At 43.2% G+C, this 20,206-nt stretch overlaps 2 protein-coding genes across 7 annotated transcripts in view; both read left to right on the forward strand.

Annotated features, from left to right (window-relative positions):
* Positions 1-1,509: 1,509 nt before the first annotated feature.
* FASTKD5 (FAST kinase domains 5) lies at positions 1,510-10,137 on the forward strand. 4 transcript variants are annotated; one of them, XM_030191000.1, is made up of 2 exons: positions 1,510-1,581; positions 7,435-10,137. In XM_030191000.1, the coding sequence occupies exons 1-2, from the start codon at positions 1,556-1,558 to the stop codon at positions 9,863-9,865; spliced, it is 2,457 nt and encodes an 818-aa protein (XP_030046860.1). In that variant the 5' UTR covers positions 1,510-1,555; the 3' UTR covers positions 9,866-10,137. The 4 variants fall into 4 exon arrangements, with proteins under 4 accessions (XP_030046860.1, XP_030046862.1, XP_030046863.1 ...); XM_030191002.1 differs by lacking the exon at positions 1,510-1,581 and adding an exon at positions 5,684-5,753 and having other exon boundaries at positions 7,375-10,137; XM_030191003.1 differs by lacking the exon at positions 1,510-1,581 and adding an exon at positions 5,691-5,757 and having other exon boundaries at positions 7,375-10,137.
* Positions 5,655-20,206, forward strand: part of UBOX5 (U-box domain containing 5) — a 59,635-nt gene continuing 45,083 nt past the window's right edge. The window contains exon 1 of one of the 3 annotated variants that reach the window (XM_030191006.1): positions 5,655-5,721. The gene's annotated coding sequence lies outside the window, so the exon portion shown is untranslated. Of the gene's footprint in view, positions 5,754-5,781; positions 5,863-20,206 lie in introns of those variants that run through there. The other 2 variants (XM_030191005.1, XM_030191004.1) reach the window with 2 other exon arrangements.

Raw genomic sequence — 20,206 nt, forward strand, 5'->3', positions numbered from 1 at the left:
AACTGTACACCACTACCATAGCCCTTAGGGATGAAGGGGGGCACCTACATGTGGGTACAGTGGGTTTGTATTGGGTTTTGGAGGGCTCACATTTACCACCACAAGTGTAACAGGTAGGGGAGGATGGGCCTGGGTCCGCCTGCCTGAGTGCACTGCACCCACAAAAACTGCTCCAGGGACCTGCATACTGCTGTGATGGACCTAAGTATGACATTTGAGGCTGGCACAAAATATTATTAAAGATTTTTTTGAGGGTGGGGGGTTAGTGACCACTGGGGGAGTAAGGGAAGGTCATCCCCAATTCTCTCCGGTGGTCATCTGGTCAGTTCGGGCACCTTTTTGTGCCTTGGTTGTAAGAAAAACAGGACCAGGTAAAGTTGTCCAAGTGCTCGTCAGGGACACCCTTTTTTTCCATTATGGGTCGAGGATGTTCATGTGTTAGGCACGCCCAAGTCCCACCTTCGCTACACCTCTGACACACCCCCATGAACTTTGGTTGTCCCTGCGACAGAAAGCAGTTGGGGACGTCCAAAATCGGCTTTCGATTATACCGATTTGGGTGACCCTGTGAGAAGGACACCCATCTTCTGATTTGTGTTGAAAGATGGGCATCCTTCTCTTTCGAAAATGAGCCTGTTTGTCTCATTAATCCATGCTTTTGAATACACTCTGTAATTTTGTTCTTTATAATAGTCTCTACCATTTTGCCCGGCACCGACATCAGGCTCACCAGTCTATAATTTCCCCGACCCCTCTGGAACCTTTTTTAAAAATCGGCATTACATTGGCCACCCTTCAAACTTCCAGTACCATGCTTGATTTCAAAGATTAATGACATATTACTAACAATAGTTCCGCAAGTTCATTTTTCAATTCTATCAGTACTCTGGGATGAATACCATCCAGTACAGGAAATTTGCTACTCTTCAGTTTGTCAAACTGTGCCATTACATCTTCCAGGTCTATAGAGATTTCATTCAGTTTCTCTGACTTGTCAGCTTTGAATAACATTTATGGCACTGGTATCTCTCCCAAATCTTCCTCAGGGACAACCGAAGCAAAGAATTAATCTCTCCGCTATGGCTTTGTCTTCCCTGATTGCCCCTTTTACCCCTTGGCCATCTAATGGTCCAACCGATTCTTTTGCTGGCTTCTTGCTATTAATACACCTACAAAAATTGTTACTGTATGCTTTTGCCTCCAACACCATCTTTTTTTCAAAGTCCATCTTTGCCTTCCTTATCAGCGCTTTACATTTTACTTGCTATTCCTTATGCTGTTTCTTATTATTTTCAGTCGGTTCCTTCTTCCATTTTCTGAATGATTTTCTTTTAGCTCTAATAACTTCCTTCACCTCACTTTTTAACCATGCCTGCTGTCATTTGGCCTTCCTCCCTCCTTTTTTAATACATAGAATATATTTGGCCTGGGCTTCCAGGATGGTATTTTTGAACAGCATCCATGCCTGATGTAAAATTTTGACCTTCGCAGCTGCTCCTAAATTTGTTTTTCACTGTTCTTCTCATTTTATCATAGTCTCCTTTTTGAAAATGAAATGCTAATGAATTGGATTTCCTGTGGGTGTTTACTCCAAAGTCGATATCAAATCTGATCACTGTTATCAAGCAGTCCCATCACCATTACCTTCTGCATCAGATTATGCACTCCACCAGTGGCGTAGCTATGTGGGGCCTGGGGGGCCTGGACCCCCATAGATTTGGCCCTGGACCCCCCTGCCAATGACCCACTCGACCCCCCCTCCCGACACCAACCCGCCGTCGCCTGCCTTTGCTGGCAGGGGAACCCAACCCCTCGCCAGCCGAGGTCCTCTTCTTCTCGCAAAAGGCTTCCTTCTGTTTCTGACGTCCTGCTCTATCTCCTTGTTAAATGCCGATGCCAGCAGCCTGGTAGTATGGAGAACTGGGACGTTAAGAATAATCTGCTGGCTTAAAAGGTGTTTCATTGGGAGTACAAGGTTGTGGAGTTGTTCCTCGTTAGCCTTTCCCACGTCACAAGATTCTGCCTGGAACCCAGCTCTTAAAACTGTTTTACAAGTGCGGTTAGTGGAACTTAAAGACTGCAGTTGAACTTGTTTCAATTCATTGGACGGTTACACCATCATATTTATGATTATGAAGATACTAAGAAGTAACAACGCCAACAGGCTCTGTACTTTTACGGTGTATATATACTGTAATTGAAGTTTGTCATTATATGATAAGTGTGATAAAAGTGATCCTCACAGTGAGAGAGTTGAGAACCAGGAGTGAAAGATGTGTGAATGGGAGTTCTGAGGATTAGGATAACTAAGGTATATGTAATGTAATAATAAAAAAGTTGAAGATAAGGATGGTGTAAAGGAGTACTTTTGTATATAATGTTGTAGATAACTGTCACAAATTGGCTGCAGTGAAAAACAGGTTCAGGCTTTCTAGCAAACTAGGCCTGTAAAATCATAGGATCTCTCACACCTGATATTTTACTAGAAGAAATGTGACAGCCTGATGAAGCTTGGCAGAGTTACAAAGTTGTCAAGGATTGTGTAACATACAGCTGGACAAAGGCATTTTGAGAAACTTTGATAAGAGATAATTGGGCAAAGATAAGGCCAGGTGCAGAAAAGTTGAATTTAGAGGGGGTGCTGAGCAAAGCTTGGAGATAAGCAAACTCACTAAGGTTGAAACTTGGTCATAATTGGATGGGAGATAAGCATAAGTACATAAGTAATGCCACACTGGGAAAGGCCAAGGGTCCATCGAGCCCAGCATCCTGTCCACGACAGCGGCCAATCCAGGCCAAGGGCACCTGGCAAGCTTCCCAAACGTATAAACATTCTATACATGTTATTCCCGGAATTGTGGATTTTTCCCAAGTCCATTTAGTAGCGGTTTATGGACTTGAAAGGGGGTGTTGATGCCCCTGTATAAGTCGTTGGTGAGGCCCCACCTAGAGTATTGTGTTCAGTTTTGGAGGCCGTACCTTGCGAAGGATGTAAAAAGAATTGAAGTGGTACAAAGAAAAGCTTACGAGAATGGTAAGGGATTTGCGTTACAAGACGTATGAGGAGAGACTTGATGACCTGAACATGTATACTCTGGAAGAAAGGAGAAACAGGGGTGATATTTATTTATTTATTTATTTAGTTGCATTTGTATCCCACATTTTCCCACCTATTTGCGGGCTCAGTGTGGCTTACAATACATTGTAAATAATAGAAATACAGTTTGTTACATTACGATTATGGTTACATTGTGAATAGTTAAGGAAGACAGAGTTATATCGGTCACCTTTGGGGCGTAGAAACTATAGGATATGACGTTGGGGAATTACTACGGTGATCGAATAATAGCAAGAGAATGATGGGTAGACAGTTTTTATCAGTGGGTAGATTGTTGAATGGGAGAGAGTACGGGGAAGTAGAGTACGTGAGGTAATGTCTTGAGGCATTATTATGATGTATATGGGATTTATATGTTTTAATCCTTGCTGTATGTTTTTTCAAAGAGATAGGTCTTTAATCGTTTGCGGAAGTCTGTCAACTCATAGACCGCTCTCAGGCCGCGTGGCAGTGCGTTCCAGAGTTGCGTGCTCTTGTAGGTGAAGGTGATACAGACGTTCAAATATTTGAAAAGTATTAATCTGCAAACGAACCTTTTCCGGAGATGCGAAGGAGGTAGAACGAGAGGACATGAAATGAGATTGAAGGGGGGCAGACTCAAGAAAAATGTCAGGAAGTATTTTTTCACGGAGAGAGTAGTGGATGCTTGGAATGCCCTCCCGCGGGAGGTGGTGGAAATGAAAACGGTAACAGAATTCAAGCACGCGTGGGATAAACATAAAGGAATCCTGTTCAGAAGGAATGGATCCTAAGAAGCTTAGCCGAGATTGGGTGGCAGAGCCGGTGGCGGGAGGCGGGGATAGTGCTGGGCAGACTTATACGGTCTGTGCCCTGAAAAGGACAGGTACAAATCAAGGTAAGGTATACACAAAAAGTAGCACATATGAGTTTATCTTGTTGGGCAGACTGGATGGACCATGCAGGTCTTTTTCTGCCGTCATCTACTATGTTACTATGTTTTCTCCTTTAGGAAACCATCTAACCCTTTTTTAAACTCTGCCAAGCTAACCGCCTTCACCACGTTCTCCGGCAACAAATTCCAGAGTTTAATTACGCGTTGGGTGAAGAAAAAGTTTCTCCGATTTGTTTTAAATTTACTACACTGTAGTTTCATCGCATGCCCCCTAGTCCTAGTATTTTTGGAAAGCGTGAACAGACGCTTCACACCCACCTGTTCCACTCCACTCATTATTTTATATACCTCTATCATGTCTCCCCTCAGCCGTCTCTTCTCCAAGCTGAAAAGCCCTAGCCTCCTTAGTCTTTCTTCACTAAGGTTGAAACTTGGTCATAATTGGATGTATGTGCCAATTATGATGAAATTGCAGGTGGCCAAATGTATAGGCTAATAGAAAACAATGGTAGAAGGAAAGTATAAATACTGGCAATTTGTTAAGTCAGTGGGAGAATACAGTGAACTATGACGGCACCTGTTGTGTGTCACGGAGCGCTTCTCTCCCAATATGAGAAATGAAATGACTGATTTATGCACTTTGATGAATCCTGCTTTTGGTAATTAATAAACTTTGAGAGCTAAGTTCTCATATTCACCAATCCCAGTGTCCTTCTGATTATTGACAGGTCTCATAATTATTATATATTCAGTGTGTGTGTGTATATATGTGTGTATGTGCACCATGGAAATTAAAAAAAAAAAAAGGGTTTGTGTGGTCACAGAGGGATGTCGTGCTCCACTTGAAAAAAAGATTGGGGTGGTCAGGGTCCACTGGACCATGAGGGTAAATTTTATAAAAAGTGTGGGGTCAGGGAGGTCCAGTGGATTTGACAGCTTGAACTCCTAAACAACGAGGATGCATAAAGGGGGATCTGCAGCTCATTTGCATGCGATCCCCTAAGCGTCCATACTGCAACTTGTTGAAGCTCATAGCGTCCCCCACGGCTACAGTGAGCCTCGCTGACGTATTCAGCCCTTCTCTACCGGGTCACGCCCATTATGACGTGCCATTCCTGTACTGTGGAGGTGGGACCGGCTGAGAAAACACAGGCACGTCAGCGCTGGAATTGGCAACTCCTCACGTACCAGCGGCAGGCAGAAAAAAAGTGACGCCTTTTTAAAGGTTTTCTGTAAAATCCGGGAAATCTACTACTACTACTATTAAACATTTCTATAGCGCTACTAGACTTACGCAGCGCTGTACAAATTAACATGAAAAGAAATCCGTATTTCACCCAGGTCCACACTGGTTTTACAATGTAGAACAATCAGTACTGTAACCGATGAAACCAATAAATCCTCTGTGTACTGCACAAGCCAGCATGTTTGAAAATATGTGAGATTAAATAAACGAAAAAATGCTACCAACAATAAAGAACGACACCAAGGATGCAGCAGCTCACACGTCTGCTTGCTTTGTTTTGAATATACTAGATGACGGCTGCGCGTGGAGGGGGAAACAGAGACAAACAATTGGCTTCAACGTTTTGACGTCATCCCGCCTCCTGTTTTATCCAACCTCCTTGCTCGGGGTGCTACCGGTGAGTGACGTCCTCACTAGGCGACGTTTCATTATGCTGTCCGTCGCTGAGGAATGATATTTCCGGGGTCGAAATTAAGGACTTACTACCGCAAGCAGAGCTTCGTGGTGGTGGTGAATGGGTTATCGGGAGCGGGAGGGTAGGTGAGCGGGGAGGTGTTAGCTGTATGCGGCTCTGTTCTTGAGGGTGATTGTGCGTTTCATATCCTCTTCCCCTGAGTGGTGTGTACTGTGACGGCGCAAAGTCCTGTGAGTATGGCCTAGAGCAGCCACCTAGCTTATATAATACTGGAAACACGTTGAGCATTGTGTACTTTGTCAAGAGCTCTTGTATATTTCCCATCACAGATGGTTTCTGTAATTATTTGCTGTCCTAAAAAGTTTTTGTTACTGATGTTTAATTTTGAGTTTTTGTTTCGATGGAGTTTTTATGTTTGACGCTTTTTCCTTACACATTTTGCTTCCAGTTTAATAGAAATTCACCTCTATTAGACCAGCACTGTGAGAAAAAAAAAAAAGACTAGCACTGTGAGCCTTCATCCCCCCCCCCCCAATTTAATATCCCACTTTCCAACTCACCTTGTCCAGTCAAAGATATTCCTCAGCTGTTGTACTTCCCCTGTGACTCTGATTGCTGCGTATGCAGCACCTGCAAACCTTGACTAGCCTAGAAAACTGCACCCCAAAATCAAACCCAAGTCCTCTGAATGACTTTACACAGCATTGTTTTACTGATACCATTTGAAGGACTAACTGAAGAGCTTTTGCGAGGTTGTATTGCCCCCTTTTGGTGGGGACAAGATTCTCTGTTGTGGAACTTATCAACCAGGGGGTGTGGGCAGACTGGTCTGTGCTATCATATTTTCAGGTTCATTACGAGATAAAGCAGCATTTATGGTCGTTTAACCAACAACATAAGTAGTACAAAATGTAACTTTAGCATAGTAGTATGTTGTTTATTTAAATGCCATATTTATACAACCTATTCACTGAGGTAGGTCTTGTGGTTTTGTTATAGATTCTAAATAGCTCCCAAAAGGAAGCATTTAGGAACTTATATCTTTATTCACTCTAGTGCTGTTATCTCCCTGAGCCCATATTTTGCAGTCTGTAGAAGTATATTTTCTTAATTTGGGTGAGTGATATTTGCAGCATTTTCAAAGCCTGTCAACCTAGGCAGTTCAGCTGGAAAGGAAGTGAACAATGCTTCCACATTTAGCAGACAGCCACTTTTATCTTAGCAGTTATCAGTTTGGGTTTATGTATCAAGGATAAGCTGGCCTTGATTTTGTTCATAAGAATGTTTACCTTAATTATAGAAAGGATGTCAAAAATGGGCTTGCCTTGACAATTCATTTGGTCTACTAACAGGCCCAGGAGCCAAGAGGAGATGGCAGTAGCAGCATAGATCCAACTGGAGCACTGAAAAGAAAGGAAGGAGGGGTGATAATGCGAGGCAGGGGGGACAAGACAGAGAGCGAGAGTGGCCTGCAAAAAAGGGATGGAGTTCTAAGTGAAAAAAGTGGGATGAGGAAGAGAGTGAGGAGTGGTGGATGGTGATTGATAGGGGTGGGATAACAAAGGAAAGAGAATTGCTCATGGGTGGAAGGGTGAGAGGTGGATCTTTGAACTCTGAGTAAAATCATGGATCCATGAAAATGCCATAACATCTAAATTTGTATAACATTAAGCTTATTAAAAAAAAAAAAATGAAAATTCGTGTTGATAGAAACCGCTGATTCTTCGTGTACCTTTTTTCAGTACCTGGAACCATATCCGATCCGGTAACTTGTGATCCATGGCTTCTTTGGTTTGCCGAAGATTTCCACAAAGAGTCAGCAAAGCAACTGCATTTTCTTCTATTGACAAGTGTGCAAGGAAGAACATTTCTAATGAGAACTGCAAGGATCCTGGAAGCAAGGAACAGAACACAGGAACTATTGAAAAAGTCAACCATGTTGAGTACAGGGTACATTATAACCCATCTGCATACACTAGAGTGAAAAATACAGTACACCAACATATTATGGAAGATTCTGAAGATTTGATAGAACATAATTACTCTAGCACCGGTGTGAAGCAAGTACAAAATATGTACAGTGTAACATGTTCCCGGAGGTTGTCCAGCACTAAAAATACACTTCTGGAATTAGCATTTAATAAGCCTGTTCCCCAGTCTACTTCAGTGCAGACCCTGAAACAAAAAGAGAAAAAGGACATGCAAGAGTCTGATGTTGAGGCCTATGACTCAAAAGAAGATCCTAGGACTTTTCAAAATCTGAGACCAGAATATAGATCACTTTGTGTTGGCCACTCAGAAGGCTCAAGGAATCTTTCTGTGGAAGAAGGGGATATGATTTTACACAAAGTAGCTGTGTTGAAAAGCAGTCTGACATTGGAAAGAATTACAGACTCTTTTTGTAAACTTAGTAGTTTGCCACTGGATCAACTTGTGGTTGTCCGATCAAACACTAGGTTTGCTATGCTGTGCCGTTACAGTGTTGAAAACTTGCATCTCTTTAGTGTGGACCAACTAATAAATATTCTTAAGGCTTTTGTACATTTAGGTATTCCACCAGCCCATTCTATGCTGCATGTATATGAAGTAGAATTTTGCCGCCGGGTATGGGACATGAATCTTAATCAGCTTTTATTGGTGGCTGATATGTGGCGTGTCTTAGGCCGGAGTGTACCTCAGTATTTAGAGATCTTTGCAAGTTTTGTTAATTTGCATTGGAAAGACCTCACCTTGCCACAGCTAGTTCAGCTAACCTACGTTGTAGGTGAAGGTCGTAAAGGACCACAGGAGCTAATGCTGAAGCTTGAGCCCTTACTGTTGAGATATTTGGATTTAATGAATGAAGAAGAGATTGGTGCTGTTTGTTTGGGATTCTTTAAATCTAACAATGGGCTTTCTGAGCACGTCATGTGTAAGATAGGTGATAAGGTATCCACCAAAATGGAAGAGATTAGCAGCTTTGCTTTAGTGAATGTACTTAAAATGTTCCGCTACACTCATATTGCCCATTTAAATTTTTTGAAACGCCTTGGAGAGGTGGTCCCGCAACACTTGCCTAGTATTGGTACACAAGGCATCATGCACATTGCTCTGGCATGTGCAGCATTGCATTATCTTGATGAAAGACTCATGAATGCCATAGCTGCAGTTGTGCCTTCCAGGGTAAAATATTGCCGGAGCAAAGACATTGCCAAATTTTTGTGGGCATTTGGGTCTTTAAATTATGAACCACCAAATGCTGGAGAGTTTTATTCCAGCCTCATTGAAGAGATTTGCAAAAGACTGCATGAATTTGAGAAGTTTCCGGAACACTTTCTGACTAGTTTGCTGGCTCTGGCATTTGCACAGCAGTTTCCCCTTGATCTTATAGACTTGGCTCTCAGTGAGAGATTTGTCCAACTGGCCATTGGAAGGAGCACATATGAACTTAAAAAGGATCTTTTCACTCTCGATGGCAGCGTGGGAATTGAGTGTCTGAATTATAAAGGAAGTCGTCTTAATCTGCAGGTTCGACAAGAGGTGACAGAGATGATACGGAATTTTGCAAGCCAGGATATCTGTGTGAAGCCAGAAGTTTTAGAAGCTGTCACATTGCTTGCGACAATTTTGGGTGGGTCCCATTATATAAAGAACCATATGATTTTACCTCATACTCGATCTAATGATTTGGAAGTGCATTTAGATATAAATGGAAAGCCAATACCTTTTAACAAAGAAGTTACACGGGCTGCCTTGCCAAACCTTGAAATGAAAGCAACAGGAGTGTATATCACCGATGACCTAATGGGCCAGCTTTTGAAAGGAAAAGGTAGAGCAAAGGATAGTATGGAAAGTGAAGAAGTCAAATTGGAGTCCAGGGTAACGGAGCAGAAAAAAACGGGGTTGGCTACAGAGACATTGGAGCGTAATCATGTGTTTTCTGAGGGTGTGCCTCTCTCAAACTACTTTCTGAATAGTTTGACAGCATCAAAGACCTGCCAGGAACAAAGTACACTCCAATTGAAAAAAGACACGGGAATTGTAAAATTGGCTATTCAGGTGTCCCATAGGAATCATTATTGTTATGCTTCTAAACAGCTTCTGGGCCTGCACAGCTTGAAGAGGAGACAGCTGCACCTGCTGGGATACACTGTGGTAGAGCTACCATACTGGGAGTGGTTTCCTCTACTCAGTCGCAGCCGCTCGGAGAAACTGGCCTATTTGCACCACAAAGTCTTTGGCACTCTTAACTGACACGAGAGCAAGAGTTACTGTAGTTACAGTAGTTGATGGGACAAAATATTTAGTTCTTAGGTTTTCTTCTATGGAAATTCTACCAGAGTAAATACTACTTAACTTCATCACTTCATTATTCTAACCAAAATAATTTTGTTGTATTGCAAATTTCTCACACCTGATTGTAAAACTTATTTCATATAAGATTGTGTAGTTTGGAGAATGAGCAGTTTGAATTTAATATTTTATGTTGTCTTAATACACAAGTATTAATTACAATTAAATCAATAATAGTTTTGCTGTATTGGTGCAAATGCGAGTTTTTGGCAGTATCAGTGTTAGGAATGCAAGGATGTGATCCATACTTGTGCCCCTAATAAGAGCAACCTCGCATCCCTTGCTAACTGACAAACCCTTGTTAAATATATGATATTTCATTCAGCCAGAAATATTTATTTTTTATTTATTTTTGTTACATTTGTACCCCGCGCTTTCCCACTCATGGCAGGCTCAATGCGGCAGGCAATGGAGGGTTAAGTGACTTGCCCAGAATCACAAGGAGCTGCCTGTGCCGGGAATCAAACTCAGTTCCTCAGTTCCCCAGGACCAAAGTCCACCACCCTAACCACTAGGCTTAAACACATTTTTGGTTTGAATCATTGGAGTGACTTCTGTTGTAAAAGCCCTTTCAGGGGGCAGTTCCTATAAGAATACCACTTTTAACAGATATAGGGCTGCATTCAGTAAAAAAAAAAAATGCCCAAATTTAGTTGCCGGGGAAAATCCGAGCTAAGCACTGTTCTATAAAGGGCACTCTGAGCTGAGCATTCTTTATAGAATAGCGCTTAGAGCAGATTCCTACACCTGTTATGTCCTCCTACCAGCAGAGGGAGACTGAGAAACACTGAACTTTTGAATACTGTATATATAACCTGTGCAGTACATTCACTAGCCAGTATAACCCTGACAAAGCAGAGAAAACAACAACACCAACTAGAACTAATAACCCCGTACGTGGTAATTGTCAATTGGACACTTTCTTCATATCCTTCATTGTGTCCTTCAGATAGTGTGTGCTTCCACAGGTGGACGAACAAACACGGTCACACCTGACCAGACTTATACAAACCAAGTCTGAAACCATAGAAATCACACTCAACAGCTGTCAAGATAGAACAACAGACTACAGACCTCTTGGCCTACAGTACAGACAGGGCGGGCCTTGACCGGTCTGGAGGGTCTAGAGGAAAGAAAATTAGCAGGTAAGATCTAATTTCACCTTCCTCCACGACCCTCCAGACCGGTCAAGACGCATGGGTTATGTCCTCCTACCAGCAGAGGGAGCGAGGGCAAGCTGAAACCTGGTGTAAATCCTGGTGAGCAAGTTGGGCATGTAACACCAGGATCCCCTGCTGCTCTATCAAATTTAGGTCTGCATTCTGCATATAGTGCCATAGGCCGAGCCATAGGGCGAACCTCGTTAAGTGGTTTTAATGTGGTTTTTTGTTTTTCCTATAATGCATAACAAAATTAATAACTTCACATAGATTCAGCCCTTTCCAAGAACTCCCCTCCTCCAAAACAGACATATCCAAAATGTAGTTATTTATAATCGATGTTCAGCCTCAAAGCGGGATGCAGTAATTAGCATCATGGAACAATAAACTGTTTTAAACAGTAATACAGTTTTAACAGGTTTTTCTTTAATGCTTTATCTCAAATGACTAAAACGTGAATAGATTATCCATTAAAAGCTTGCTGTAAGAGGCAAGTAGCCCTTCTGATCTGTGCTTCCCTGGAAAGGGAGTTCACACAAAAGGCACTGCATCAGAAAAAAAAAACCCCAACATGAATCTCCCCTACCAGTCTCATCAGAGTGGCAGCATACAGAAAAATTATGGGGCTGATACAAAGTCATAGTAGGACTATTGTTCTCTTAAACTGGCACTTGGATTATAATTAGCTGTGATTTTGCTGATATGACTGCAGAATGGCTTATCTGTGTCGGTGTTTTTGTTTTCCTGAGGGTGACTGACACCCTTGGTTATTAATTTCTGTCTTATGGAATATTCTATGAATTCAATAAACACTACCCTCATTAGAAATGATATTTCAGAAAGGGGAAAAATATATACAATGTAATTTTTTGCTTAGCAGAAGAGGAACATCATACGAAGAAAGAGAGATTACTGCCATTTGCAAAACTAACCTATTTTGCAGGCATTGCTCCTGAGAAAAATGTTACTGGACCCCTATCCCTGATGGTGGTGCCCATGATCTTCCAGAACCAAGTACTTGAAATGAACAAGGTTTTGTGCTTTGCTCTTTTTAGATTTTTTTTTTCCATTTTTCATATTAAAGGATGAGTCGTCTGTAATTGGCAGTGTAAGGGTGGAGTGGCTCTGTCTGCACAGCATCAGGGTTTTTATTAGAGCAGCTGTTTAGTTGCCTCGATCCTTTTTCTGCTAAGGAGCAGGTATACAGAGTTCAGATAAACATTGAAATCCCTTATGCAACAAGTTTTACAGCTTCATATCGTGCGGCTAAAGGCCCAAATAAATCCCCCTTCTTTTTCATCCTGCTAGACCAGTCCATGTGAATGGGTTGTGTCTCTTTCTGACCAGCAGATTGCGGTAGACGCTGGAAATCCTCAGTATTTCTCTACCTCCAGCATATGGTAGGTGGGCTGGTGCAGTAGGACACAAGAGACAGGCACAACTCCTTGGGTGCACATTCCACAGCCGTTGTCCCTCAGGGTCAAGTGTTGGGGCTTTAGCTCCTAAGGTTTGGTCCACAGAGCCAGGAGCTTAGCCTTAGTCTATAGGCTTCAGCTCAGTGAGGCATGCTTATAGCAGGCCCCACCCCCAGGTCCTCATGGCAGAGTCTAATTGAAGGAAAAAAGAGAATAGCACTTCATTTGGCACTCTTCCCTTAGTCTTTGACTAGGAGAATAAAGATTATTCAAAACAACAACAAAAAAAAGAGCTTAAGGGAGCTTGAATTCAGTGGGGCCTTCAAGGGCATGATTCTCTTGGGTGTAGGAAGAAAGGCCTAGTCCTGGTGTGGTGAGTTTGGGTCAGGTCTAGTGTAGGGTGGGGGTTGCATGGTTGGTCTTGCAGCATAGGATGGAAGTGTAAGAATGTGGCAGCTGGCAGTTCAGCAGTGTAGCTGAGCTACTCTGCATGCGATGGGAAGCATTTTGATGCGTTCTGACAACCCAGGCGGATGTCCACGGTGAGGAGACTGGTCTGAGTGAACCAGACAGCATGTCCATGTTAATGATCGTGGAGCTCTTGTCTTTGCTGGCTCCTCTGTTGCAGGACTGAGAGGGGGTCTCGGGGGGGGGGGGGGGGGGATGCTCTCTGTGGAGGCCCTGAAGGGTCTCTGGGGCCCGGTCTGATTTTCAGGATATTTATAGTGAATATGCAGGAGATGTTAGTATTTGTGCACACTAATTTCTGTATATTAATTTGGGATAGTCTGAAGATCAAACTAATTTGTGGCCTTCATAGACACCCACGGGGTAGCAAATTGCACCTCATTTTGTTGTTGAGAAACAAGAAGGCAAGGGTTCAGATCTGGCTGTTTTTTAACTGATGCTCTATTTGACCTGTGGAAAGTCACTTTGTTCCTCTGTTGCTTCAGGTGCAAACCTAGAGCTCTATTTACTCTGGGGTCGATATTCAGCAGCATTTAACCTTGGTTAGAGCAGCTCCTTCCTAGTAATAGCTAGTGTACCTGAATGTAACTTAGCTTGACTACTACTGAAAAAAGGTGTGAACAAAATCCAAACAAATAAGTGCCGCTCGCTGGAGCCAGCCATGGATTTTCAGCAGCATTATCCAGATAATCCTGCGGAAAATTACTACGGACTGCCCCAGTTCTGTCTGGATAGTACTCTAGTGGTCCAGGGCAGAGCTAATGTGGAGCCGGAAGTTAGCAGACTAAATATTGCCATTAATCATGTAATTGGTTAACTATCTGGATAAAGTTAGGACAGCAAAAGGACTGCTGTAGCTTCATGCGGGTACTGATCTGAATATCACCTGTGCAGGGGCTGCTGTAAAACCAGATATTCACTGCTGGTGTAAGGACGGGTGCTGAATATCCAGTGTTAAAAACCCAGCAGTGGTCCGTATTAAAAAAAAACACTGACTGCCACGGCCTGTATTTTTTTTTTTGGGGGGGGGGGGGGGGGGGGGAGTTATATTTTGGAGGGCTGACCAATGATTGGTTGATTCCGAAGATTGCCTTTTGAGCTTTGGTTGGCATTTTAAGACACAGAAAGCTGAGGATCCCGCACCTAAATTATAACTTGTGTTTGGGTAATTAATCCACTGCAGAAAATGTGTAAAACGAGGTATATTATACTCACAATGTACCTTAATTTTTCTACTGTGAATGCAGAAGAACTTGCATATACCTATAAGCATGGCAGCAACAGAATAATTCATTCTCTGAGGACAAGCATGACGTTATTTTCTCATATATGGGTGACATCTTCTACGGAGCCCCGGTGTGGACACTGCCAAGTGTAATATCACTTTAAGAGCTCTCTGGCAGCATCTCACCACACACGCATAGGTGCTTTCCTACCCAGCGAGTGAGCTCGGGACCAGCAGTGTGAATTTTTCTACAGAGCTGAGGTCATGTTCGTGATTGTTCCTCAGCGCTTCAAACTCCAATTCAGGAGTTTTGCAAATCAACACGCCATAATTTGTGATCTAAAGAATAAAAAGAAGTAGTAAAGTACCGGGTATAATTAGAACAGTTGGATCTGGGCCCAAAAATATTTTTTAAAAATATGCTTATCTTAACTTCCTTGCTCCAAGGTCTGGCTGTTTATTAACATCTAACAGGACTGCCTTTTTCAAAATGTCTTCTTCAGGAATGCCAGTGCTGCTTGCTCCACAATTACACTCCTTTTGGGCCCAGGTCCGACTGTTCTAATTATATCCGGTGCTTTACTACTTCTTTTTATTCTTTAGATCACAAATTATGGCGTGTTGATTTGCAACAAGAAATTTGAAAAAACTCCTGAACTTGAGGGGTAGGGGGGTGTTCATTAAAGTTTCTCTCACTTGTTTTTGATAACATATATTTTGTAGTCATATGCATTAAAATTGGGTAGAAGGGCTTTAAAGGAGTACTGATGACGTACAGTGGGGGAAATAAGTATTTGATCCCTTGCTGATTTTGTAAGTTTGCCCACTGACAAAGACATGAGCAGCCCATAATTGAAGGGTAGGTTATTGGTAACAGTGAGAGATAGCACATCACAAATTAAATCCGGAAAATCACATTGTGGAAAGTATATGAATTTATTTGCATTCTGCAGAGGGAAATAAGTATTTGATCCCTCTGGCAAACAAGACCTAATACTTGGTGGCAAAACCCTTGTTGGCAAGCACAGCGGTCAGACGTCTTCTGTAGTTGATGATGAGGTTTGCACACATGTCAGGAGGAATTTTGGTCCACTCCTCTTTGCAGATCATCTCTAAATCATTAAGAGTTCTGGGCTGTCGCTTGGCAACTCGCAGCTTCAGCTCCCTCCATAAGTTTTCAATGGGATTAAGGTCTGGTGACTGGCTAGGCCACTCCATGACCCTAATGTGCTTCTTCCTGAGCCACTCCTTTGTTGCCTTGGCTGTATGTTTTGGGTCATTGTCGTGCTGGAAGACCCAGCCACGACCCATTTTTAAGGCCCTGGCGGAGGGAAGGAGGTTGTCACTCAGAATTGTACGGTACATGGCCCCATCCATTCTCCCATTGATGCGGTGAAGTAGTCCTGTGCCCTTAGCAGAGAAACACCCCCAAAACATAACATTTCCACCTCCATGCTTGACAGTGGGGACGGTGTTCTTTGGGTCATAGGCAGCATTTCTCTTCCTCCAAACACGGCGAGTTGAGTTCATGCCAAAGAGCTCAATTTTTGTCTCATCTGACCACAGCACCTTCTCCCAATCACTCTCGGCATCATCCAGGTGTTCACTGGCAAACTTCAGACGGGCCGTCACATGTGCCTTCCGGAGCAAGGGGACCTTGCGGGCACTGCAGGATTGCAATCCGTTATGTCGTAATGTGTTACCAATGGTTTTCGTGGTGACAGTGGTCCCAGCTGCCTTGAGATCATTGACAAGTTCCCCCCTTGTAGTTGTAGGCTGATTTCTAACCTTCCTCATGATCAAGGATACCCCACGAGGTGAGATTTTGCATGGAGCCCCAGATCTTTGTCGATTGACAGTCATTTTGTACTTCTTCCATTTTCTTACTATGGCACCAACAGTTGTCTCCTTCTCGCCCAGCGTCTTACTGATGGTTTTGTAGCCCATTCCAGCCTTGTGCAGGTGTATGATCTTGTCCCTGACATCCTTAGACAGCTCCTTGCTCTTGGCCATTTTGTAGAGGTTAGAGTCTGACTGATTCACTGAGTCTGTGGACAGGTGTCTTTCATACAGGTGACCATTGCCGACAGCTGTCTGTCATGCAGGTAACGAGTTGATTTGGAGCATCTACCTGGTCTGTAGGGGCCAGATCTCTTACTGGTTGGTGGGGGATCAAATACTTATTTCCCTCTGCAGAATGCAAATAAATTCATATACTTTCCACAATGTGATTTTCCGGATTTAATTTGTGATGTGCTATCTCTCACTGTTACCAATAACCTACCCTTCAATTATGGGCTGCTCATGTCTTTGTCAGTGGGCAAACTTACAAAATCAGCAAGGGATCAAATACTTATTTCCCCCACTGTATAGAGCATTATAGTGAGCTGTTTCATCATGGCTAGTCTCTCTAAAATTTAGCTTGGCTGAAGGAACAGCCTATACTGAATTCTCCTGCCCTTCTGTTTAATACATATTTTGATTTAGAGTTTTTGGGATTCTTTGATTGATTGCATCAGGGGTACAGCATTTATAAATAGCCATTGTTGTAAAGTATGTGTGTGTATATATATATATATATATATATATATATAGTGTGTGTGTATATATATATATATATATATTTTTTTTTTTTTTCTCTGAAAAGTCATACAAAAAATATCAGGCATAAATATTTTTAATATGTTTATTTAAACTTCTTACTAGGCTGCTAACTATAGCAGCTTATGATGACTAAGTTAATAGTCCATACTTGGAATAACCACTAGATGTCAGAATGATGTTTAAAAAGATATGCATGGTATGTAATGAAAATTAGATCTATAGTATATTTTAAAAGAATACCAAAACTATACTGGTACTTGAATATGTTATAGGATCATTTTTGTGCTTTAAATAGTATATGAAAAGCTAATGATTAAAACAAAACCATTTTATTGTGAACAAATACTCAACTATAAAACTAGACAAACTACATGTTTGCAACATCATGGGAAAGAACCTGTATCCTGCTTTCAGTGGGATATTCTTCTTGAACTGAAACCAAACTGACACACTGAGAAGCATAGGTAATTGTTTTTGTTGCAGTGCTCGTTCCCAGGACACTATGTGCAGTCAAGGAGCCTGACTAAATGCTCATTTTACTAAGTGGCGGTAAGCCCAATGCAGACTTACCGCTCACTATAAAGGAAGTATTGCCAGGCTACCGCAGCAGCTCGGCGGTACTTCCCATCCCTGCCGTGCCGTTATTTCAGGCGCTTCTTGTTCCGGGTTAATGTGGGAGCCTTTACCGCCTCCTCAATGAGTGGCGGTAAGGGCTCCCCCCCCCCCCCCCCTGAAATGGCCACACGGCAAGTGCTTTACTTGCCACCCGGTCATTTCCTGCAGGGAAACCAGACCTTCCCTTTTAGCAGCTGTGGTAAAAGGGGGCCTTGGTGCGTGTGTAAAACACACGCCAGCGCTGGCCCCCTTTTGCCACAGCTTGGGAAAAGGGGCCCTAAAAAAGAATTTAAAAAAAGAAATAGCTGTTTAAACTGTAAAAGCACCCTGATCAACACTGGCTGAAATTCAATTTGTAACTTTAATAAGTGAGGGACTGAGAGCTGTGTTCAACTCGGAAGTGGGCAACTTTGGTCCTTGAGAGCTACAACCCAGGCAGGTTTTTAGGACTGCAAATAGATCTCATGTATATTCTTTGGGAAAATCCTGAAAACCCGACTGGGTTGCAGCCCTTGAGCACTGAGGTTGCTCACCCCTGCTTTAAGTTGTAAATATCAATAGTTCTTGTTGCACTGCCCATTCCTAAGATAAAACATGGAAACAATGAAAATCTCTCGGGCTTATCTTACCTTCTTCAGAGCTGAACAGCAATAAAATTGAAAAACGCTATTTAAAAAGGTGTGCTGAAGAGATTGATGGACTCCGTCACAGATAGTGACGTCAGAGGTGAGATCTAATGGCGTGAATCAAAACTATACTGAGAAACGCTGTAACCTATGAGAATGAAATGAAATAAATGTTATGAATCATTGTGTGATAAATGACTTGATGATTAACTTTATGAAGTACTAGTAAATAAGGCCCGTTTCCGACACAAATGAAACGGGCGCTAGCAAGGTTTTCCTCGGAGTGTGTATGTTTGAGAGAGTGTGTGTGTGAGAGTGACTTTGTGAGAGAGACAGATTGAATGTGTGTGGCTGCAAGTGTGTCTGTTAGAGAGTGTGTGTGTGAGATTGACAGTGTGTTTGAGTGGGTATGTGAGCGAGAGTGTATGAGAGTGATAGAGTGTTTGACAGTGACTGTGTGACACATAGAGAGTGAATGTGATCGAGTGTGAGACATAGCGTGTGTTGTAGACAGTGTTAGAGAGTGAGAGAGACAGTCAGTGTGTGAGAGAGAGAGAGAGTGTGTGTGAGAGATAGTGTGTGTGACGGAGATACATCCCCCCCCTCCCTATGTTGGCTGGAAGGAGCCCCCCTCCATCTGCGTCTGCCACTGTGTTGTCGCAGGACCCCTCATCTCCCTGTCTGGTCAGTCTCCCCCCCTCCTTTCAGGTCTCCCTACAGCCCTTCTCTCAGGACTGTGGGTCGCCCCTCCCCCCTTCACCTGTGCTGTCAGGACCCCCTCCTCCGCCTCCATCTGTGGTCTGTGTACCTGTTCTGGCCCTCATCCTCCCCTCCTTGTGCCTGAACTGTTGCTTAGCCTGTGGCAACAGTGGAGAGAGCTGTGCAGGACCTTCTGTTCCAACCCCCTTGTCATGTTTGTAGAGAAAGAAAAGAGGGAAAAAGAGGAAAAGTGGCATAATGTTTGTAAAAAGGAAGAGGGGCACGGCAGGCAGCGACCAGCTATCAGCTGTGCAAGTGTAAACAAAAGAAAACAAAAAGGAGTTTTGTGCTGCCTGTTCAGTCCCAGCTCGTATTCTCTCGTATTCGCTGCTTGATAGGACAGGAGGGGAGGGTGCACAGCAGAAGCTGACTTACTTTGCCAGATGCGAAGCAAAAGCTCCTGCCCTTGTTAAACAAAACAAAACAAAAAGGAGTTTTGTGCTGCCTGTTCAGTCCCAGCTCGTATTCTCTCGTATTCGCTGCTTGAAAGGACAGGAGGGGAGGGTGCACAGCAGAAGCTGACTTACTTTGCCAGATGCGAAGCAAAAGCTCCTGCCCTTGTTAGTTCTACATTCAGCTGCCAAGGCCACCGGAGAAAACAGAGGGAGGAGAAACGGGTGCAGAACTCCTCCAGCACATGTGCACAGCAAAGCGAGTGACGCTCCTCCCGAGTGACCCCTTCGCCTCTGACGCTCCTCCCTTCTTCTATTTGACTTCCCTGATAGGTCCCTCATTGGTGTGATGCTCTTCCCTTTTCCTGTTTCAGTTCCCTTTGATAGGTCAGAGCGGTGCAGCTGTGACGCTCCTCCCTTCTCTGATAGGTCAGGGCAGGGCAGAGATGTACTCTGATAGGTCAGGGCGGGGCAGATTCAGATCATGGCGGCGCACAGATGGACTGTGGTTAAAAGTGGTTACAGAGCTTCGAACATACGAACTTTTGAAGCCTCAAAGTGTGGTTCAGAACGTTCATGGTGCTTTTTATGTCCAGTTGGGGCGTGGCGTAGGTCGCAGATGGGGCGTGGCTGAGGGCGGTGGTGAGTAGTCCGAATAGCCAGGAGGACTACAGCAGTTCAGGACTTCACTGCCACAGTTGGAGGGAGCTTCAGAACGTTCAAGGTGGGATTTATTTATATAGATGAGGAATGAGAAAAACATTGACAGATAACACTAGCTTAGTAAATCTAGGTTGTCTGCCATCATCCCTAGAAAGTAAAACTGTGAAGTATAGTAAGAACAGCGGCTAGGAATGAGTGAACTATTTTGCCGTTCTTATAAATGTCGTGTATGAAACAGAACACAAGCACAAAGGTGGAGAAATGGAAAGGATGTCCGGGAAACAGAATTAAGAGCACAAACAGAGGAAAGCAGAA

The sequence above is a fragment of the Microcaecilia unicolor genome, chromosome 2, assembly GCF_901765095.1.
Source record: "Microcaecilia unicolor chromosome 2, aMicUni1.1, whole genome shotgun sequence".
Taxonomy (NCBI): Eukaryota; Metazoa; Chordata; class Amphibia; order Gymnophiona; family Siphonopidae; genus Microcaecilia; species Microcaecilia unicolor.